The sequence below is a fragment of the Crotalus tigris genome, unplaced genomic scaffold (genome assembly GCF_016545835.1).
Source record: "Crotalus tigris isolate CLP2741 ecotype Arizona unplaced genomic scaffold, ASM1654583v1 scf7180000020074.1721668, whole genome shotgun sequence".
Classification (NCBI taxonomy): Eukaryota; Metazoa; Chordata; class Lepidosauria; order Squamata; family Viperidae; genus Crotalus; species Crotalus tigris.
The window spans coordinates 469,521-493,635 of NW_024097846.1; the positions used below are offsets into that span (position 1 = coordinate 469,521).

General features: G+C 41.0%; 1 protein-coding gene across 2 annotated transcripts in view; it reads left to right on the plus strand.

The window, feature by feature from the left end:
* Positions 1 to 24,115, plus strand: part of LRP2 (LDL receptor related protein 2) — a 145,459-nt gene that overhangs the window by 17,782 nt on the left and 103,562 nt on the right. For both annotated transcript variants that reach the window (XM_039365425.1, XM_039365427.1), the window contains exons 2-6: positions 6,920 to 7,033; positions 7,747 to 7,869; positions 16,484 to 16,600; positions 23,620 to 23,730; positions 23,832 to 23,945. In XM_039365425.1, coding sequence (XP_039221359.1) covers positions 6,920 to 7,033; positions 7,747 to 7,869; positions 16,484 to 16,600; positions 23,620 to 23,730; positions 23,832 to 23,945 — 579 coding nt within the window. The remainder of the gene's footprint in view (positions 1 to 6,919; positions 7,034 to 7,746; positions 7,870 to 16,483; positions 16,601 to 23,619; positions 23,731 to 23,831; positions 23,946 to 24,115) is intronic.

A 24,115-nucleotide genomic window follows, 5' to 3' on the forward strand; every position in this document is an offset into this window, starting at 1 on the left:
TTTATTTAAAACTTACCAGTAGTTTCCTCCAGGAACCCTGCTCACACAATTGTTTGCATGAAGGAACCACTGGGATTTATCAGTACCTGTCAAAATAAATCAGAATTTTCAGCAAAAATAGTGTGCCATTAGCATGTCATTTCTTGGCTCTCTTCAGCCGATTGTAGGACTTCCTTGCCATCTTTAAAAAAGGGCTGACTAAAAACGAAACGTTTCTTGTAAAACAACGTGAGCAGTAATCAGTCTTCCACTGAGCCCAGTTTTCTTTTGAGTGCGAACGTTGTTCATTGGCTCTGGCAAGCCAGCAATTCGTCCTGCTGTTCTTTGAAAGGCTCCTAGAATTATGTGAGTTTTAAAAGCCTGAACAATGCCTTGGATTGCTACTTAAATGTAGCTAAAACAAAAAGGTAATACTTAATACTTCCTTCAGCATGAGGTCAAGAAGATCAAAGGGAAGAAAAGGCAGCAGGCCCTGGAGGACCCATGCCACATTAATTAAAATCCCAGTGGAATGATCCTAGCAAGCAAAAACATTGTGAAAAATCCCCCCTCGCCCCCAGACTCCTACAAATGGCTCTGATAATCAACAGGGGTGGGGAAGGAGGTTCACATACCAAGTGGATTTGGCTAAGTTGGCATTCCATTTCACAGCTTAGATGAGAACAAATATTAGACCAATGTCTTGGATTGGATAGATCTATTTGCTTAGTTTTGTAGACTGCCCCATTCCAAAGGCTGAAGACAGAGAATAAACTAGAAAAAAAAGTCCAATGAAAATTGTTTTCTGAAAAGAGAGAGATAAATAATTACAATATAAAATCTTGGAGTGAAGTTGAGAATACCTTTTAAACAATAAACACTTGGCTCCATTCTACTACATCCCACTAGAGAACAAAATAGAACTGAAAAAAAAAAAACATTTTCTACAACTTCAAGGTTGCTAGATGCTGTGATGGTGGGAAATATAGGTCTATGATGTAATTTTGTGAATGGAGCCTCAGTTGTTCAGCTAATAATTTCTATTACAATCTAATAAAAAATGTCCATTTCTTCTTTAGCACGCTTTATGACCCATGTAGCTCAGTAAAAAACATAGTATGCAATGTTTCTTTTGGGGGACTGCTTTGGGGGATCTTTGCAATCTTTTACCAACTTCTTCTTCAAACTGCAAATACAGCATTTTTATTTGGCTACTTAAGCAGCTGCACTCTAAAAATATGAAAAAAAATCATATTGTATCAGTTAACAAACTGCAATGGACTTTTTAGCAATTTTGAGAAATACTATTCCTTGACTTCTGTTATTATGTTACGTATAGTCTCCTCTTGTTATGCTTATTCTTAAGACTTCTTCTAAGGATCAGGAAGTTACAATATACTCTCAGAAATGCAGGTGAGCTGGCTGACTTAGAAAGGTTGACTGTATATGTATAAACCATCTTTGCGACTCTATAATATTTGTTAGCCTACCTGCTTGCTTTTTGATATGAACTCTATATTATATATCTTGTAATTATGAGGAAATAGTTTGTTTTCTATTCCTCCCCTGAGATTTAGGTAAATAGTCAGATCTCTTGCATTTTGGCAAAGTCTGATTTGAAAAATATCCCTTTGTAAAGTTTGTTTTTGAATGTATTATACAGTACATGTACAATATACAATATAGGTCTGCGTATGTTCAGTTTTGTATCATTACAGCAATCCTAGGGAATGTCTGTATATTATACAGCTGGATGCTCTTGTTTATAGTTGAAATATAAATGGACTTAGGGCTCATTGTGACCTTTCAGAGGTTGCTTCCAGCAATTCCTGTACTCCTGGTCAGTGATGAAGGACATTGGAGAAATGCACAACTTCCCCACTTTTAATCCCTTTTACAACAATATCCTTGAATCTGTTGAGCAATACCTTGTGTTGCACAAGCACTGGAGGACTTTCCAACTCTTGGGCTCCCCTAAATCACTTTAGGGTCGGGAGTTCTCTAAATTCTCTGGAACAGGTTTTGAATATCCAAATAACTGAAAAGGCAGGACAATTCCCATGTTCCACTGATAGCTTTTCCAGGGGAGGTGTTAGTTGGTCTTTGTTTAGCATTCCAAAAGATCTTTTCCAGCTTTATTTTTTTTCCTTTGTGAATGGAAAGTATTGGGTTATTTTTTCTTTTGTATAAAATAATTTGAGAGTATGACCGATGCACAATTCAATCAATTATAATGGATTTTCTGAAGTATAGTAGGCATTGATACAGGACTCAGGATCTGACTTATAGAAAGATGGATCATTTTTAGTGTTAAAATGAAGATAAGTTCTGGCCTGTTAAGACTGGTGTACATACGCTACTTTTTCACTATATCTATATCAAACCGTAGGAATATACTTTAATAGAACTGTATAGCACATGTATATCCAAGTGCACCAGTTATTCCCATGCATGCTTAAAGAATTGCCATTAAGGTAATAAATGAACATAACGCTCACAGAGCTATTGCTTCTTAAATAACCAAAGAATTCGGTTTTCAAATATAAAACAGAATTCAGTCAAAGGAGTGCAAATTCCAGCTTGTGTTTGTTCATTCCTTCCGGGCATGTTTCAAGGGAGGTTATTGTGCTTTTAAAGGTGCTTGATAAGAGGGCTGCCTCACCAGTCCCAGATCTGCCCCACCAACCATCCTCACGCATTAGTTTCTAAGGTATTTAGTTGAACATGCTCCTGTACCACTCTGTACCACCATTTACCCAACTGAACTATCGGACCATTTGCAGGATACATTATAAATCAGGGTGTCACTACCAGACAATCAGGTTTGAACATCTCTTGCATAAAGCAGTTTGGCTACAGAATATCCCAAGGGAGGATATCACTGAATTGTGTTTGTGAGTTGCTGCTTTTCTACTCAGGCTCAGCTAACCTGTTGTTTCTGCCCATCTTTTTGTGTGATTGAGGAGTTAGTAACAGTCTTTTGCCTCTTATCATGTTGCTCGTTTTAGTTACGATAGGTAAAATGCAATAGGTAATTAATTTCTAACATTGGAATTGTAAGATATTAATTTGATAAACACAGAAGCTTTACCCTCTTTTGAGTGTGTGCTTTCAATCTTTGTAGTTTCTGAGGCTACGTGAAAAATAATTTGGTTGAATATATTTAATATTTATCCCATTACCCAAATTTTATCTGAAGGTCTTGGCATACGCTAAGAGTTATTCACATGAAGATGCATGCCCCTACAGTTCTTGGGGTTGGGAAAAAGTTAATGCATCAATCACAGACACCTATTAAGTCTCTTTATTAATTTGCTTTGTTGTTTTATTAAATTTTCCACCTATATTATTTTCTGTGTTTCTATGGATGGAATTTTAATTTATTTATTTATTTATATGTATTTATTAAATGTATATATTGCCCATCTCATCTGAACATGATCTTGGGTGGTTTACATACGTTAAAACCAGCTAACATTAAAAAAGATAAAACAATAATAATAGTCATAGTGATAATGCTACCTATAATACCACCAAACCTCTGCCTACTTCAGGTCCTTGGAAAGGACTTGATAGGACTTGATCTGTCTGGCATGACAGATCATGCCAGACAAATCTTATTGCATTCTTTGACCAAGTGACAAAATTAGTGGATCAGAGGAATGCTGTGGATATAATTTACTTGGACTTCAGTAAGGCATTTGATAAAGTAGGTCACAACCTACTACCCGATAAGATAGAAAAATGTGGGTTAGACAGCATCACCACCAGATGGATTCATAGCTGGCTGACTGGCCGTACTCAGCGTGTGGTCCTCAATGGAACTGCATCTACATGGAGGGAAGTATGTAGTGGGGTGCCCCAGGGCTGTTCTAGGCCCAGTGCTCTTCAACATCTTCATCAACAATTTGGACGAGGGGATAGATGGGGAACTCATCAAATTTGCAGATGACACCAAGCTGGCAGGAATAGCCAACCCTCCAGAAGACAGGCTTAGGATACAGGAGGATCTGGACAGACTTGAACACTGGGCACTAACTAACAAAATGAAATTCAATGGTGAAAAAAGTAAGGTTCTACATTTAGGCAAGAAAAACCAAATGTATAGGTATAGTATAGGGGGTACCTTGCTCAATAGTAGTAACTGTGAGAGGGATCTCGGAGTCCTAGTAGACAATCACTTAAATATAAGCCAGCAGTGTGCTGCAGCTGCCAAAAAAGCCAACACAGTGCTGGGCTGCATTAACAGAGGGATAGAATCAAGATCACGTGAAGTATTGATACCACTTTACAATGCCTTGGTAAGGCCACTCTTGGAATACTGCATCCAGTTTTGGTCATCACGATGTAAAAAAGATGCTGAGACTCTAGAAAGTGTACAGAGAAGAGCAACAAAGATGATTAGGGGACTGGAGGCTAAAACATAAGGAACGGTTGCTGGAATTGGGTATGTCTAGTTTAACGAAGAGAAGGACGAGGGGGGACATGATAGCAGTGTTCCAATATCTCAGGGGCTGCCACAAAGAAGAGGAAGTCAAGCTATTCTCCAAGATGCCTGAAGGCAGGACGAGAAGCAACGGATGGAAACTGATCAAGGAGAGAAGCAACTTAGAATTAAGGAGAAACTTCTGACAATTAGAACAATTAACCAGTGGAACAACCTGCCTCCAGAAGCGGTGAATGCTCCGACACTGGAAGTTTTTAAGAAGAGACTGGACAGCCATTTGTCTGAAATGGTGTAGGGTTCCTGCCTGAGCAGGGGGTTGGACTCGATGACCTCCAAGGTCTCTTCCAACTTTATTATTATTATTATTATAGGTAGACAAAAATGACAAATCCAGTCTGAACATCTGGCTGAAATTGTGACAAATCATAATGATAATTTTCATGTCAAATGAATCAAACATTTTAAAACATGCTATTAGATTACTTCAATTCTACTTGCATGAATGATATGAAGTTATTAATTAATAATCAACAAAAGGACAGATTCTTATAATTCTCCTGTAAAACAAATAATGGAGAGATTTGCATAGTAAAAGCAGTCCCCCAACATGACTCCTCCCTCTAAAGCAAATGACTAAGCCAGTGGTGGCGAACCTATGGCACGGGTGCCAGAGGCAGCACTCAGAGCCCTCTCTGTGGGCATGTGCGCCGTCGCCCCAGTCCTAGGCCTTCAGCTGGGTTTTATAAAATCTTTTTGCTTTAGGCCTCCACAGCCATGTACAAAAAAAAAAGGTTCAATCAATCAGTCAATTTCAACTTTTCGCGGAAAAAAAAAGATCTTGCAAATTTGGAATTGATTGATTAAACTTTTTAGTTCTACCCAGTCTGCCGTTACCACCGCAGCCACGCCCAGCCAATGGGCCACACCCAGCCAATGGGCCACACCCACCCGGCACCCGACAATGCATAAGTAGGTTTTGGGTTGCAGTTTAGGCACTCGGTCTCTAAAAGGTTCGCCATCAGTGGACTAAGCAAATGAGAGAGGATGTCTCTCATGTCATTTGTAACTGAGGTCCTGAATTGCTGGAGTCTTAAAAAAGTTAATGAGCTGGATTTTTTTCTTTTGTTTTAAATCTTGGCTTTAATTTAACAATTCTAGATTTTTGCTGTAATTTAATTCTTAATTCAGGCTCAACTCTTGATGACTTTATTGACACATCCATATGATTTTCTTAACAATACAGAAATAGCTTGCCATTGTCTTCTAGGATTTGGTTATGCTTTGCTTTTACTTCCCATTCCAATCTATCCTCTCGAGCTTCCTAATGGTTATTGTCCAAATACTATCTCAGTGTAATCCTACTTATCTTTTTCAGGTCAGTCAGGTTTGAAAAGGAGTTGGGGCACTGGGTTTGGACAATACATTAATCAACCCATTTCCTAATTTGTTTATTTGTCAATAAGACAAGCCAGTTAGGAATATATAGGTTGAGTGAACCAAAATTTGTATGCCTATTACTAATTATTATATGTCTTGGACAGGGGAATTCTGAAGTTATAGAGTGATTTAACCATTGCTTTTTTTCTTAAAAAAAAAAAAAAAAAGGTGCCGGAACTCACACACGTCATACAACCCATCTTGTCTACCCTACAAGGTTCTATCCAAAAGTGCTGGAAATCCGTTCTGGGCGTTCTATGAGAAAAAAAGCCCTGGATTTAACCAATACCTTTTGACCATACTAACAACATAAAAAGATGATTCCTATAAAGGAGTGAAGTATTCATTGTTTTTACCATCTCTTCACTTTTTAAAGTTGCTCTTATTTGATCTCTATGTGTGAGATATACCAACCCAGATCAGAACAAACCATAAAACCACAAATAACATGCCATTGGTTGCATGTCACATTAAATTATAGCTGCAATCGGTATACCAGTAGCAAACAAAGTTTCAAATTGATCACTTCTGTGAAGCTAAAATTGTTAATTCACTAACACAATTTACAAATCGCTTTAAGGCCAAAACAACCAAATCATATTCAACACTAAACAGAGTCCCATGCAATTTCTGTAAATGTTTACAGAAGTTTCTAGAAACAGAAAGCTTTCTGTTTTATCCTTAGGTTAATTAAAGACCTGTTTATTATGTATTGACAAGGGCATCAGAATGCAGAACACAGATATGTATACTATAAATTCATAAATTGTTTTTGTGAATAGGTCAAACAGTAGAGTGTTTGCTTTATCATGATGTTTTCTTTTCTCTTTAACACTCTGAGTCACATTTCAGAGTTCTGAATAGGTAGATAGTATTTTGTGTAGAGGTTTATGTGTCATGTACTGATTTAAATGTGACTTAACAATTATATTTTCTTCAGTTGCATTGACTTGCTGAGATAGTAATTTGCTGATCGGAAAACAATGTAGAATGTTGGTCCCAATATTAATCATTTCATAATAAAATAAAATAACAGCATGCTATTTTATGGCTTAGTTTCAGGATGTGAGCGAGGGCAATTTCGTTGTGGAAATGGGCGCTGCATTCCTGAGGACTGGAGATGTGATGGAGCAAGAGACTGTTCAGATGACACGGATGAAGCTGGCTGTCGTAAGTGGAATTAAGCTTATTTAATGCATTTGGTCTTTTCCAAACGTCAACATTAAGTATAATTTTCCTCATCCATTGCCAGTATGGGCAAGAAATGTCATAGAAATGAGACGTTTTGGACACTAAGTTAGGGAAAGGTGACCAAAACATAGCTGGGTTTTAGGAAGGTTGAGATGCCTTCATGATAAACAGATCTTTTAATGGCTATGAAGCATACTGATTAAACAACAACTAAGATACTGAGGACTGTGATATGGGAATGTTTGTGTTTATGTCTGTGTGGTGGTGTTGGAGAGGTGGATAGACAAGTAAAGTATTTGGTTAGAAACTGCACATGAACTTTTAGACTTTAGGTCTAGTCCAGCAAGACTGTTCTTTATCTGGTAGAGACATATGTTACTGGCTGGGATCACATACTGTTCATTTGCTGAATTAGTCACAATAGCTAGGTTTAAACATAGCACTAAGGCAAAAAAACAAACCAATTATGGCTCTGTAAGACCTTTGAACCCAACTGTCTGACATTCCTAACTTGTTGGTTTCTTAATCATGTGGCAAGGTGCCTAGTATTACATTTGTAGAGGTATGATTAGAATTTATTAGATTAGAGTTTTAATGCTTCAAGAACCATTTTGTATGACTACAAGTCGAGTACTTTATTCATACAGCATCTCAACCAGAACATTCAAATATGATTTGCTTGTCCATTTTAGCACATCCAAGCTGTGAAGGAAGTCAGTTTCAGTGTCACAGTGATGGAGAATGCATTCCTCAGGTATGGGTTTGTGATGATGAAGAAGACTGTGATGATGGCTCTGATGAACATCAGCAATGTCGTAAGTTATGACTTAGTAACGAGCTTCATAGATACTGGAATGGCACATGTTTTGCTTGGAGTTAGTCTACTCTAATTCAATCCCTGACATTTCCGGAACAGAATTGGAGAAGTTTCTTGTCTAAAATGAGAGAAAGCTGTTTTCATTTAGAATAGTTGTTCTGAAATTCATGGACCAATGGAGTGAGTTGATATAAAGTTACTTCTAATGCAGTGGTTCTCAACCTGTGGGTCGGAACCCCATTTGGGGTCGAACGACCATTTCACGGGGGTCGCCAAGCAATGCAGTCTGCCATTTTTTCCCCTTTTCCTTAGCTGTGCTACTCCCTTTTATTCTATTGGCTTTTGAAAGCCAATAGAATAGACTCTCTTGAATAGAATTAGAGTCTAATTCTATTGGCTTTCAAAAGCCAATAGGAATTGTCCAGGCTGTCTCTGCCCTGCTGAGCCCGCCAAAAGTCCCATTCTGCAAACGGTGCTGCACCAGTTGAGTAGTCCTCGACTTACGACCGGTTGAGTAGTCCTTGACTTACGACCGGTTGGGGGTCGTGGCATTAAAAAGGTTGAGAACCACTGTTCTAATGGGTCCTCCTTAAGTGCATCCTTTGTTTTCTCCAGTACAGGAGATGGAGAATCCACCAATGGGTTTTCTCTGTCTGCCTGCTCTTGAGACCAAGTAGCCAAACTTGACGTGCCCCCTCTTTCTAGGACACGGGTCGGCAACCCGCGGCTCCGGAGCCGCATGCGGCTCTTTGAGCCATCTCCTGCGGCTCCGGAGCCTCCTCCTCTCCCCCTCCTCCCCCCTTCTTCCTCCTGCTGCCCCCCCAGGCTTCAGTCCTGGCTGGGGCGGCAGGAACATCACTTCCTGGGCCGTTGAGCTGGCCACATGTCTGCCCGTGCCAGGCGGAAGTCCCGGCTGGAGCGGTGGCGGCGTCATCTCTCCCTGGGCTGTCCCCTGGCCACTGAGCTGGCTATGCGTCTTTCCAGGCCGGGCCGGGCAGCAGTCCAGGCTAGGGCGGTGGCAGGAGGGCATTGCTTCCTGGGCCGTCCCTGGGCAGCTGAGCTGGCCATGCATCTCCTTGGTCCGGGCTGAGCAGCAGTCCCGGCTGGGGGAGCGGCGGCGGGGGCATCGCTCCCTGGGCCGTCCCCAGGTCGCCGAGCCGACCACGTGTCTGCCCGGGCCAGGTGGCAGTCCTGGCTGGGGCGGCGGCAGAGGCATTGCTTTCTGGGCCATCTCCGCAGGGTGAGGACCAACCGGACTTCAATCTTTCAGAGGAGGAGGAACTCCCTCCTGAACCCTCTCTATCTGGAGGTCTATTCAATCCGGCCCTGTTTCTTCTCTTGCTTCGCAAGGCCACCTCAACAGCAAATATTGGGTTGGATCAGTTCCCTCAACCGCAGGCCACATTGGATTCCAGTCCAAATCCGATATTCTTTGAAATGGTGGCAGCCCAGTACCACGTTCCCTGTCCTTTTATATTTCTCAAGGGGATCAAAAAGCAATGGGTCTCCCCTTCCTCATTTCCTTCCGCAAGCGGGCCGGATAAGAAGATCTTTAGTACCTCTACAGACTTAAGTGAGGCCCTTGAGGTTCCCAAGGTAGATGAGGCCTGGACCACACTGGTATCCCAGACTGCAGGCACTGGGGATATGTCTGAGGCGCTTAAAGCGGACAACAAGAAGTGGGAACAGGCTTTCCATAAGACCCATCAACCAGCAGCATGGGCAATCAAAATGGCCACCTGTGCATCCTTTTTTGTCAGGACCACCCTCTTATGGCTGCGTCAACTACAGTCCAGAGTCCCTTCTGAGGACATTCAGACTCACCAGGACCTAAGTAAAATGGTGGCTGCAACTGAGTATGCCGCAGATGCAACTCTTCAGTCGGCCAACTTTGCTTCCAGGTCCCTAGCCTCCAACATCACAGCCAGAAGGATGCTATGGCTGAAACACTGGCAGGCCAATGCCAAAGCCAAATGGTGTCTCGCCACTGCCCCATATCTGGGCAACAATCTCTTTGGGGAGGCACTGAATTCGTACCTTGTCGAAAACAAGGATAAATGGAAGGTCATGGCACACCTTAATAAACGGTCCGACAAATGTGCCACTCCCTATTTCTTCAGGCAGTCCTTTCGGACAGCAGCAGGTTCAGCAGCCACCCAGCCCTCCCGTTCATACACACCCCGGCAGGACAGGCCATATGACCGTCCGTACGATAGACCGGGCTTTCGCCCCAGGCAGCAGAACCAATCTAAAAGGCCATTTCGAGGGGCAGGATGTCCCTTCAGGAAGTCCAAATGACTCTCACACCACACTCCCCATAGGGGGAAGACTTGCCCATTTCTTCCATCAGTGGGAACTCACATCCACGGATGCCTGGGTCTTACAACAATCCAGTTTGGCCTGTCCCTGGAATTTCTGGCCAGTCCCCCAGGTCGCTTCATCCCTTGTTCCACCTCTTGGGATCCGATAAAAAAGGGACTTATGCAGGAGGCCATTCAACATCTCCTAGAGATTCAGGCCATAGAACCAGTCCCGCCGGACCACATAGGCAGGGGATTCTACTCCATCCTCTTTGTGGTTCTGAAGATCTCGGGGGGATGGAGGGCAATTCTAGACCTCAAGGGTCTGAACTATTACATTGCATACAAAAAGTTCAAAATGCAATCCCTCCAATCCATTCTGGGAGGCATCAGACAAGGAGACTTCCTGGCGTCAATAGACCTCACCGAAGCCTATCTCCACATCCCCATCCATCCAGAACCCTGGTGGTTCCTCAGGTTCTGTTACAGGGGCTGCCACTTCTAGTACAAGGCCTTTCCGTTCGGCCTCTCCTCGGCACCCAGGGTGTTCACCAAGATTCTGGCTGTTCTGGCCACCCACTTGCGGAAGGTACTGGTACGCATCCAATGTTATCTGGACGACATTCTGATCCAAGCGTCCTCTTTCCGAGTGGCCCAGTCGGACCTGGAACTAACTATTCGGATCCTCTAGCAGCACAGGTTCTCGGTGAACTTCCAAAAGAGCCAGACGGTTCTCTCATCCAGGCTCCTGCACCTGGGAGCCATCATAGACACCACAAACTGCATAGTCTATCTCTGCCAGGAGCGGCTGGTCAGTATCAGGGATCTGGCTTGCCGAGATTACAAGGACCGCACCGCTCCACTGGTCTTACTCTCCCAGCTTCTGGGAAAGATTGTCTCCTGCATAGCCATTGTTCCCTGGGCCAGATTCCACCTGCGGGAGCTCCAATGTTTCCTTCTTCCATTCCAGTGGTTGAATGTCAGTGCATCCAACTGGCAGGTGAGGCTCCTGGTCCATACCCTCAGGTCTCTGCGCTGGTGGTTCTCACAAGCGGTAGCTGAGGGGTCTCCTTTCAAGGAGCCGGACTGCCTCATCATCACGACGGATACCAGCCTCTTTGGTTGGGGAGCCCACCTTCAGTCTCAGTTTGCGCAGGGCCGTTGGTCCCGCACAGACTTGAGACACAACATCAGTTGGCTGGAACTCAGGGCCATTCACTTGGCTCTCTGTCAATTCCGACACTGGATCAGGGGACGTCACATATTAATCCTCACGGACAATGTGGTATCCAAGGCCCACGTGAATCGGCAGGGGGGCACCAGGTCCAAGTCCTTTATGTCCGAGGCCCAGTTACTAGGATCCTGGGCAGAGTCCAACCTGGCCTCTCTCAAGGCCGAACACATCTCGGAGGTCAAGAACCAGTAGGCGGACTTTCTGAGTCACTCCACGATAGACCCCTCGAAATGGGGACTACATCCGGATCTTTTTTCCAAAATATCCCAGCAGGTTCGGCCATCCGGTCATCGACTTGTTTGCATCGTCGAGCAATGCCCCACTCCCCAGGTACTTCTCCCGTTATTATCTTCCGGGGGCAGAGGGGACGGATGCCCTGCGGACTCCGTGGCCACAGGGTCTTCTTTATGCCTTCCCTCCCCTTACACTCATTTCGGCGACCATCCGCAAACTGCTTCAGGAGCAGGCAGAAGTGATCCTCATGGCCCCATACTGGCCGCAGAGGCCCTGGTTTGCCGATCTAATGAATCTCTCCCGCTTTCCTCCGTGGAGGATTCCCCCACATCGCATATCCTTACACCAGGGGGTCCTCCAACATCTGGACCCTCAGTGGTTACAGTTAGCTACCTGGCGCTTGAGTGCAACATCATGACACAAGAGTTATTCTCTCCATGGGCAATAACCATAATTCAGGCCTCTCGTAGACTGGTGACCAATTGCATTTATGATTCCACATGGAACAATTTTTTGCCATTGGTGCAGAAGGCGGCAACTGGATGTACAATTTAACTATTCCCCAGATCGTAGACTATCTTCTTGACAGTCTGGACAGAGGCCTGGCCGCTGCGACCCTTCGTAGGCAGGTAGCGGCCCTATCGACATTGCTCACTTGTGCGGACTCAGTTCCTCTAGCTCATCATCCCAGGATATGCGCTTTCATCAAGGTTTGCGACACTAGACCTCCTGTGGTACACAGGTACCCTTCTTGGGAGCTGCCTTGTGTGCTTCACGCACTAACAAAACCGCCCTTTGAGCCCATAGCTACTATACCACTGTGGGCCTTATCTCTTAAAGTTACATTCTTGATCGCCATCACGTCAGCCAGCCGTATCTCAGAACTGGCTGCTCTCTCGATCAGGAATGATCTTTGCACCTTCCACCGAGACTGGGTGGTCCTTCAGTTGGATCCCCCCTTCGTGCCCAAGGTCAATTCACTTTTCCATAGGGCACAGGAAGTCATCTTGCCTGACTTTTGTCCTGATCCTTCCCATGACTTGGAGTGACAGTGGCACATGTTGGACGTCCGCAGGGCCCTGCGGTGTTACATTAAGCGCACAGAATCCTTTCGCAGATCTGAGGCCCTTTTTGTTTCCTTCCGTCCGGCTTCCCTGGGACAGAAGGTATCCGCTGGGACTATCGGCAGGTGGATCAGGTCCTGTATCGCGGAGGCGTACCAATCTTACTCCTTACCGACTCCAAGTCATATCACGACCCATTCCACTCACAGCACTGCGACATCTGCAGCATGGGCCACTCAGGCATCCATCAAAGAGATTTGCAGGGCTGCGACATGGTCATCGCCCTCCCCTTTTATACGTCATTATAGGATTGACTGCTTTGCTTCAGCGGACGCCTCCTTTGGTTGGAGGATCCTCCAGCAAGTGGTCTCTGAGGATGTAGATTCGGCCTTATCTGTTTCCCACCCATCGGACAGTGAGGTTTTGGCATGTCCCATTGGTGGATTCTCCATCTCCTGTACTGGAGAAGGGGCGTTGTCTTATCTGAACGCCTTTTCTCAGTACGGAGATGGAGAATCCACGCCCACCTATGGTCAGTTAGGCCGTTATTAGGGAATTGAGAGCCAGCACCTCGTCCTTGCATCAGCCACTTTCACCCTCATCAAGACTGGATCTCCTAGCAAGAGGGGGCGTGTCAAGTTTGACTACTTGGTCTCAAGAGCAGGCAGACAGAGAAAACCCATTGGTGGATTCTCCATCTCTGTACTGAGAAAAGGCGTTCAGGTAAGACAACGCCCCTTCTGATTTGAATTCCTTTATCTTTAGATTTACTGCAAAACTGCCATCTTTAACAATGTGTCTTTGAATGCTGTACTAAACAGCATTCCCCAGTAGTTCAGCTGAATATTGTGAATTCTGATTGTTCGGGTAAATAAAGTTGTGGTTCACTTGTTTTGCATTAGAATAGATCAGTCTGTTTCCAAACATTTTTTTACATTTTTTTTTTAAAAAAACTTTTTTTACCTTTTTTTTACTTTTACATTTTTCTATCCCACTTCTTTTTCAACTAAAACTGCCGTTTTAAAATCTGTAAGAAAGAATGTGCTTAAGGGGATTTAAATTTAAGCATATTTATTTACCACATGTTTTATTCCAGCTACATGTTTCTAAACATATTTTATCCTAAAATACACATTTGTACTTTGATATTTTTCTGCTGTGAATTCTACTGGAGAAGTACAAAATCTAAACGATAACTATATTGTGACCCAACGGATGTTGTCTAGTATAGTTCTTATTGAAATTTTCAAATATTGAATTCTTCAAGCATCCTAATTTTTTTTAATGTAAAATAGTTTTCAGTATATTCCGGCATATTTCCAAACTCCATATGCATTCATTACTGGAATTGGGACTTCCCAGAGGTCTAGGTCATATGAGTTTTGTATACACTACTTTGTAAACAATAGACTTCCTCACCTTTCGGATTTGTTTCAGGCAGAGGGAACATTCCAGATTGGATATGGAGTTCTTCTTAGTTTTAGAGTTTGAGTATGCTATAAATAGAATACTTTGGTTATGATAAAGTTCACCTTTTCCCCTTGCTCTGCAGTATTTTCTAGTCTTGCTAATCTGGGCTATATTTTGTTCACTTTCTGGGAAGTGGTTTCCCCGGTTGTTGTATAGATAGTTTTTTGAACTATTGACCCAAGATAATGCAAAGATTTTATTATAGTTCCAGCCCAAAGAGAGGCACAATTTCATCTTGTTTTTTGTCCTCTTTACCTTTTCAATAGAAGTTATAAATGCTAGCAGTTACATATTATCTATTGGGGAGGCAGTAAAGGGCAAAATCCAGTGATATTTGAAATCCAAATTTCAACTGACTTCTGACCTTTGTGCATATTAACAAAATTCCATTGTAAAATGGATTTATTGCAAAGCCTTTCACCTGTTTGGAATAAAGTTTAGGAAATCACATGATTTATTACCTTGGGATATTTGAATATATTCTTCAAATATTACTTTTTGTTCAGTTAAAAATGACTACATGTATACTGTTGCCTCTCTTCACCTACCGTATTTGTTGTGCATCTGTAAACCTTAGTGTATCCACCAAGATTTACAAATACAAAAAACCTTTATTTGTCTTCTGGTCACTAACCAAAAAAAAAAAAAAAAAAAAAAATCCAATGTCTTGTGTGTGTATTTAATTAGAAGGACGATCTACTTACCTCATTATTGGCCATACTGTGGTTTATTAGCATCTAGAAGGCAAGGATTTCCTATCTGATATAATGCAGCAGTTCAAAAAGATAATACAAGCAAAGTAGAAGAGTAATCCAGTGTATTAATGAATATATATCAAACAGAATATCTTGATTCCACAGGTAGTCTGGAGTCCTTCCTGCATATAGATTTCTCACAGACCAACATTTGGTTGCCTTGAGTCTTGCACAAATGTAATAAAAGCTTCAAAGAATTTATAATCTAAACACAAACACTTAACATACAGCTGAGGGGCACAAACAAACCAGGCTAGAAAGGGCAGTTAAAGATAGCTAAATTGCTGTAAGATTACATCTTCATTGGAGAATTCCTTCTTCTCATCAGCGAGTGCAACATTCCACTGAGATTTTTCCACTGATGGATGGTAAATTATGGCCATAGTGAGTTGCATATTATCTGGAATTAGTTCATGAAAAATAAATGATAATATATGGGGCACTCTAAAATTCTGAAACAGTAAACGTAACCTACCTACAGTTGGGTATATTCATTTGATCCTAAGTACTGGTTCAATCGCTTTTCAAAAGGCTAAATAAGTCAGTTAAGTAGTGGATTGGACCTGGTTTGGGTTATCTTCACTTAATGACTGCCCCGTTTAATGATAGTTCAAAATTATGACGATGTACTGAAAAAGTAACTTTATGACCAATCTTCATACTTAATACTGTTTCACTATCCCTGCGGTCATATGGTCAAGATTTCAAGTGCTTCACAACTGGTGGGCATATATGATTGTCACAACTGGTGGGCGTATATGATTGTCACAACTGGTGGGCGTATATGATTTGCATGTTTTGGTATCTGGCTTCTGACAAGCTGAGTTAATGAAGAAGCCAGCAGTAAAATGACAAGTCATGGTCATGTGATGTCTCACTTAAGGACCATATGTGAATTGCTAAACAACTGTGATCAAAATGAGTTTGTAAGCCTGTTGCAGTTATGTGAGGTTTCACTCAATGACTATATGGCACTTAGCAACAGAGTTGCTAAGAGATCCCAGCAGTGATAAGTGAAGATTATCTGCACTCATCAATTTTTACAGAAAGCTATAGTGGGTTTAGCCAACAAGTACTGAAATTGGCCTTATTTTGCATGATGTATCTGCTTTTTTCTACGCCTTTCCTTTCTTAGGTAAGCTTTACAGGAGTTATATTAATATATCTACATAGTTCATAAATAACATCAGGACATGAAAGCTTGATTTAGGAATGTGTAAAGGTTTACATTTGCATTTATCCATTTTGGCTTTTTTGTTTCTATTATCTTTGAAAACAGTTCTTTAGGGTGAATATCGTCATGGTTTCATGCTAATACTACAGTAATTATATTGATAGTATCGTTACATAGTTTAGATGAATTTTAATTTATTGTCCTGCATTCTGCAATGTGCTGTAAGCCACTTACAGTGAAACGATTGAAGTGGCGGAGAAGCATAGAACGCTTACTGTTCATTTGAAAAGTATACATTTTATAGGCATATCTTCAGAAACAGAGAAGGAGATGCATATGTGTGTGTAAATAAAGAATTTGTAAGCATAATGTTTCTTGCAGCTGGGCGAACGTGCTCCAGTCAGCAGTTTACCTGTTCCAATGGACAGTGCATCCCAAGTGGGTACAGGTGTGACCATGTCAGCGACTGCACAGACGGAACAGATGAAAGAAACTGCCGTGAGTGCTTTTAAATCTTTCGCAGTAGATTTGGTTTCAGCCCTTCTCTCGTTAGCTTGTTAATCAATTTGTAAGATTAAGAATTTGTTGATGGACAGAAATGAACACAATATTCTTCTTGTTATCAACATTTCAGCGCACAGATTCTTTCATGGATTACTGAGGATGTGCTCATAACGGTGACATTGTTCTGAGATTTAATAAACTATACAGTTGCTCTGTAATGGGCTAAAGCTAGGGAGAAACTCTCTCTTTTTCCTGATGTTAAAACAAATCAGAGTCCCAAATTACATAAGCAGTCTTGGGGGTGAGGGTTAGGAAATTAAAATATACTGGTTGGGCTTTGGGAGCTGGAGATGATGATGATGATGATCATGTTTCTATAACAGATATTGCAAGCAAGTGCATCCCTCCCCCAGATTTACTGTATGCATATATGCCTGGCAGAAATTAAAATTAAACACAATGATATTCTGTTTAGACTCTCTTTAGTCACCTTGGGTTGGAATGAGATGTCAAAAAACAAAACTTTTGATTTCTGATCCAGTACAGAAATTGACAGGGAGAAACCATTTGTCAAAGAATCAAAAAGAAGTAGGTTTAGGAAATGGCAAGCTAAGGCTTAGGAAGCTACACATCAGAGGGCCTTTGTACAGCAGCTGTGTTTGAGCTGCAGGAGAGATGGATGAAGGAGACAGAGATGTCTTAACTGATGGAAAGTAAGGGAATACAAGGCCCTCTTGTCTTCATCACGAATACCGAAGATGTCCAGATGGGGCACAGTGTTCAGACTTTTAATCACAAATTGAAAATGGGATAATCACCTTGGTTGTCTAGACATCCTTGAATATTAGTTTGTCTAGAAACAGCTCAAAAGAAACCTATAGTTCAGATAGTTCAGAATCAGACAAATATAATTAGACTTGGGGTAATAGAGACTTAATAACACCTGGGGAAATTAAGCTCTTTGAATGCATTGGAAAACAGAATTTGGATAGAATAAAAAAGCTTGAAACTATCTATTTCTTGGGCTTTTTCCAAAGAAAATAAGACAGATTGAGAAGGACAGGAGAATTAGAGAATGCAGGCAAGGAAAGCCAAAAGTGAGAGAATGCAGGTGTTTGTACTTGAGCTGAGACCCTGAAAATCCTGAGCACAAAGATTGAGCTTTTTCACCATAAAACAAGTAAATAAGCCATTAAACTAGGGGTCAGCAGTATTTCATTTTAAAATTCTTCTACAATATATTTTACAGAGTTTGACAATAAATTGATGATACCAGCCTCAGTGTGTAGGTTGAAATATTATTGTACAGTAAGCACAAAGTTAATAAGAAAAAAGAGCTATGAGCAAACATACTCTTTCATGTCAACCAGTTCATAGTAATTGAAGGTTTCCAGTTTTAATTATTAGCAGCTAACAGGCATAAGTAGGTTAGGATAGAAATGTTAAACAGAGAAGCATAAACATTATAGCAAGTCAGTTTCTGCCTCCCATTCCTGCGAACTGTGATATGACTAATATTCATGCATGTTGATGGCTCATTTCCAGCAAAGATAAGTAAGGATTGCTTGTCAGAAATGAAAGTTGGCTTATGAGCCATAATGTGGTCTTCACTCAGGAAGTGAAACCATCTGAATCCATTAATCAACTGATTCATAAATTAGTTGGGTAAGACATGGTTCCAGGCAAAGAGAGCAAGAGAAGAGCACGAGTTCTAAAGTTGGGAAGAGAAAACTTTAAAGAACATGCTAAGAGGAGTTAAAAAAAACTGAGCTTGGCCATCAAGTAGATGAACTATCCAGCAGATAGTTTGCTCATATTGAGCCCAAGAGCTAGTGACTCATTGCCCTAATTAATTGGGGAGTTATTGTTCCTAACATGAATGTTAAAAAGTGCCATTATTCTAAGTTGTACCCAAGATAGAGTAGCAGTTTCTTGGCTATATGACTGAATTAAAGCTACATGTTTAAGCCTTGCCAAATTATGATTGTGAAAGACATCCAGGTAAGAGGTATATGGAACAGAATACATTACAAAAGCTTCCTGTCAATAACTTGGCTGATCTGTTTTGGAATGAGATCACATTAGAACTGAAATGTGTTTCTAGTAAAAAATAAGTGTAGATTGAGTCAATTTAATGATAAATGTCATATGTTGCCTGGCATGGTCGGTGTGGCTTGGAAATCAGGAAGGCATTTTGTCCAAAGTCCCCAAATTTGGTTTAGCATAGTAGGACAAATGTTTTGTTAAGCGGTTGTAAATGCAGTGGAATCTCAACGCTACATTTATGGTTCTTTCATTTCCCGCAGCCTTTAGCCTTGGAGTTTTGCAGCCCTTTCCCCAACAAATATTTTCACAAAAGTACAAAAAAAAAAAAAAAAAAAGCCACAGGGATATGAGACACAAACTATATGAAGCCATTGTGGCAAAGCTTTGTTCAAATTGAAACCTACTTCCAATCAAGTCATCTAAGTGGCCTTTAAGATGATAAATGTTTTGCACATTACTTGGTAAACCGAGGGTTAATTCTTGGTTTTTGTTTAGTAATCTAGGACTCAATAAATCTTGGGATTATTACAGAATGACATATTCCGTTTTGGACAAAAAAATGCTATATATCTTTCAACAGCCATTAATTAGAGTATTGGTGTTGACAACCATCTTCAACAGAGGGATGCCTTTGACTGTAGGACATAAAACTAGGGTTATTGCACTGATTAAGGCTGCATATTAGAAATATGCTGGTGTAACAGAGGACCTATAATCTGAATAAATTTATCTAATGCTACTGTGGTTTGGACATCACCAGACGGTCAACATAGAAATCAGATTGACTATGTGCTCTGTAGCCAAAGATGGAGAAGCTCTATACAGTCAGTAAAAACAAGACCAGGAGCTGACTGTGGCTCAGATCATGAGCTTCTCGTTGCAAAATTTAGGCTTAAATTGAAAAAAGTAGGAAAAGCACTAGGCCACTCAGGTATGAACTAAATCATATTCCTGATGAATATACAGTAGAGGTGACAAATAGATTTAAGGAACTGGATCTGATAGACAGAGTGCCTGAATAACTATGGATGGAAGTTCGCAACATTGTACAAGAGGTAGCAACTAAAACCATCCCAAAGAAAAAGAAATGCAAGAAAGCAAAAGGGCTGTCTGAGGAAGCTTTGCAAATAGCTGAGGAAAGAAGGGAAGCGAAAGGCAAAGGAGAAAGAGAAAGATACACCCAACTGAATACAGAATTCCAGAGAATAGCTAGAAGAGATAAGAATACCTTCTTAAATGACAGTGCAAAGAAATAGAAGAAAACAACAGAATAGGGAGGACCAGAGATCTCTTCAAGAAAATTGGAGATATGAAGGGAACGTTTCATGCAAAAATGGGCATGATAAAGGACCAAAATTGCAGAGACCTAACAGAGGCAGAAGAGATTAAGAAGAGATGGCAAAACTACACAGAAGAACTATACAAGAATGAGCTTAACATCCCAGATAACCACAATGATATGGTCATTGACCTCGAACCAGACATCCTAGAATGTGAAGTGAAATGGGCCTTAGAAAATCTGAGCAACAACAAAGCTAGTGTAGGTGACAGTATTCCAGCTGAGCTATTCAAAATCTTAAAAGACGATGCAGTAAAAGTGCTACACTCAATTTGCCAGCAAATTTGGAAAACTCAACAGTGGCCACAGGATTGGAAAAGGTCAGTTTACATTCCAATTCCAAAGAAAGGCAATTCCAAAGAATGTTCAAACTATCGCACCATTGCACTCATTTCACATGCTAGTAAAGTTATGCTTAAAATCCTACAAGCTAGACTCCAGCAGTATGTTGATCGAGAACTACCAGAAGTACAGGCAGGATTTCGAAGAGGCAGAGGAACTAGAGATCAAATTGCCAACATACGCTGGATCATGGAGAAAGCTAGGGAGTTCCAGAAAAACATCTACTTCTGCTTCATTGACTATGCAAAAGCCTTTGATTGTGTGGATCACAATTGTGGCAAGTTCTTAAAGAGATGGGAGTACCAGACCATCTCATCTGTCTCTTGAGAAACCTATATGCAGGTCAAGAAGCAACAGTGAGAACCGAACACGGAACCACTGATTGGTTCAAAATTGGAAAAGGAGTCCGGCAAGGCTGTATACTATCACCCTGCCTATTTAACTTATATGCAGAGCACATCATGAGAAAGGCAGGGCTAGATGAATCAAAAGTTGGAATTAAGATTGCCGGGAGAAATATCAACAACCGAAGATATGCAGATGATACCACTCTAATGGCAGAAAGTGAAGAGGAACTAAAGAGCCTCTTGATGCGGGTGAAGAAGGAGAGTGCAAAAGTTGGCTTGAAACTCAACATTAAGAAAAACAAAATCATGGCATCCGGCCCTCTCAATTCCTGGCAAATAGATGGGGAAGAAATGGAGGTAGTGACAGATTTTATTTTCCTGGGCTCCAAGATCACCTCAGATGGGGACTGCAACCAAGAAATTAAAAGACGCTTGCGCCTGGGGAGGAAAGCTATGGCAAATCTAGACAGCATACTAAAAAGCAGAGACCTCACCCTGCCAACAAAAGTGCGTATAGTCCAGGCCATGGTTTTCCCAGTTGCAATGTATGGCTGTGAAAGTTGGACCATAAGAAAGGCTGAGCGCAAAAGAATTGAGGCCTTTGAACTATGGTGCTGGAGAAGACTCCTGCGAGTCACTTGGACTGCAAGGCGTTCAAACCGGTCAGTCCTAGAAGAGATCAACCCCAACTGCTCTTTAGAAGGCCAGATCCTGAAGTTGAAACTCAAGTACTTTGGCCACCTAATGAGAAGGAAGGATTCACTGGAGAAGAGCCTAATGCTGGGAAAGATTGAGGGCAATAGAAGAAGGGGACGACAGAGAATGAGATTGCTGGATGGAGTCACTGAAGCAGTAGGTGTGAATTTAAATGGACTCCAGAAGATGGTAGAGGACAGGAAGACCTGGAGGAACATTGTCCATGGGGTCGTGACGGGTCGGACACGACTTCGCAATTAACAACAACAACAACACTGTGGTTTTGACGTTATCACTTTTATACAGAGGATTTTTTTCATATGGCAATATTTTTGATGGTGGAAAGATTTGACAGTCCATATATTTATTGATATATTAATTTAACATAGCTCCTTTTTGCCATTGACTGGTGAAATGGCTCAGTTGAGAAAGCTGGTTTTACATGGAATTTTGCAATATATGTTCTTCTTAGAAGTCACCAGAAATGTGACTAGTTTGGTTCAGTTTATGTTATAATTACCATTGTGAAAGCCAAAGAGCTATTTCCAGCTGTAATAATCAGTACACATTTGAAGAAAGACTGAAGGAGCCATGAACCAAAATATGGTATTTTATTTATTTATTCATGAAAATTTGTATGGCCGCCTACTCATTCTCAGTAACTTTGGGTGGTTTGCAAAAACAAAAACCAATACAGAAGCAGTAAAAAACAATAACCCCCCTCCACCACTATTATGATGAGTATAATTTTTAGTACATTGTTAAGGTATCCTGCTGTTAAACCTGCTTTGAAAAGAAAGGCATATATAACATACAGTAATAAAGGAGAATATTTGTAGCTTAGGGTTGAAATGAGGACCACCAAGGACCCTTTAAAAACATAAATAATTTGGCAAATGGAAATTATGTTTGGTGGTTAAACAAGATCCAGAAAATTTTAAAAGAAAAAAAATAAAATTTATAATGTAAATTACAAAATTTACAACATTGTTAGCCCTTTCTGAGATGGGACTGATCTCCATACCTTGAAACAACTTGCAATCTTGGCCCTACTCTCATGACCTCAAGGTTGAATTGTTGCAACCTGGTCTATGTGGGACTGCTTTGAAGAACTTTACCAGAACTTTATCTGGTATAGCAGATTGCTTGCTTGCTGCACTTGAAAGACGTTTCAGTCATGCAACTTGTTTTATGGTACAGTACTGCATTTGTTTGCCGGTAGTTTCCCAAAGTGTTGGGATTAACATGGAAATAGCTTTGTATGGCTTTGGCTCCTGGATATTTTCTGGGCCATCTTCTCCAAACAGACTCTGCTCATCTTGTGTTTTCAAATTAAAAAGAGGTGTTTCAGAAGTAAGGGGTGACAGGAGCCCAAAATAAGGCCTTCCTAGTAACTATCCTGTAGAATGCTTGCCACCAAAGATCTGAACATTATTTTTGAGAAAGAAGGCGAAAATGCTTTTGTTCTAATAGACGTTTGGCATCTAAACTGTACTTTGTTGGGGGAGCTTACTGTTCTTGGTACATTTTAATGTTTAACCTATTTTTAATTAGAATCTTATTGGAATTTTAAAGTTGTTGGAGGTTTTCATGTTTAGAATTTATTGAAGTTAAGGCTGGTTATTTTTATATAAAATGCAAACTGTCCAAAGACTTATGAATGTGGGTGAGATATAAATTTCGCAGTAAATAAATACGCCTTAGGAGATTTAAATGGCCTATTTCTTCCTACCCTTTGTTGTCAATGAAAATATTTGACTCTTTCAGCAAGCATTTCTATCACACTGTTTTTGATTGCGAGAATTTTTGGTTTTGATGACGTGTTTGATGGTTTTTTTTTAACGATCCTTACCTATTCTGTTTAATAGTCAACATAATTTTAGTATAATAAACATATTAATAATATGTTGCTGCTGATAAATGTGCATTATTTTGCAGTTTCTGTGCTCTATGAAGCAAAGCAATATAATGCATTATTTATTTCTCCTCTGAAGGGAACAATTTTAAAATGGAAAATAATGGCAAAATGATTACAATGATTTCATTTACTCAGTGAAAATTAGATTTCCTGTGCTGCTATCTACCCAACACACAAAATATCTGGAAGAGTAGTCTTTCTCCAAGAAATTGAAAAAAGTCGCCTTTGGTACTGTAGGAGACAAGTCTGAATTCCATAGGAGACAAAGACTCCTATAGTTTGATTCCTTCTAAGACATTAAAATCAGACCTATTTCCCTTTGCAGAATACCCAACCTGCGATCAGCTGACTTGTTCTAATGGAGCCTGTTTTAATTCAAGTCAACACTGCGATGGCAAAGTGGATTGCAGGGATGCTTCTGATGAAACTAACTGTAGTAAGTATTCAGGGACACTCGAAGTACCTGGTTATAGTAAGCTTAATGCTACCTGGAATTTTCTAAGCCCTGTTCATCCTTTCTTCTTTTTTTTTTTCCAGCCCGTGGATGCCCCAATACTCAGTTTCAGTGTAGCAATGGGGATTGTATACCCCGAGCCTTTATTTGTGACCATGATGATGACTGTGGAGACAGCAGCGATGAAAACTCTTGCAGTATGTTGGTTTTCCCTATAGCTCCTTTCTCTCCAATTAGTATTTGTCCTTCGGAGTTGTAAGAGCTTTTACCTCAATATTGGGACTTGTCTGGATTTGGGGTTTTATGGTCTCAGTTATATTTTCATTGCATGTGTTTACGTTTAGTGCCAAGGGTGTTGTTTAAAACT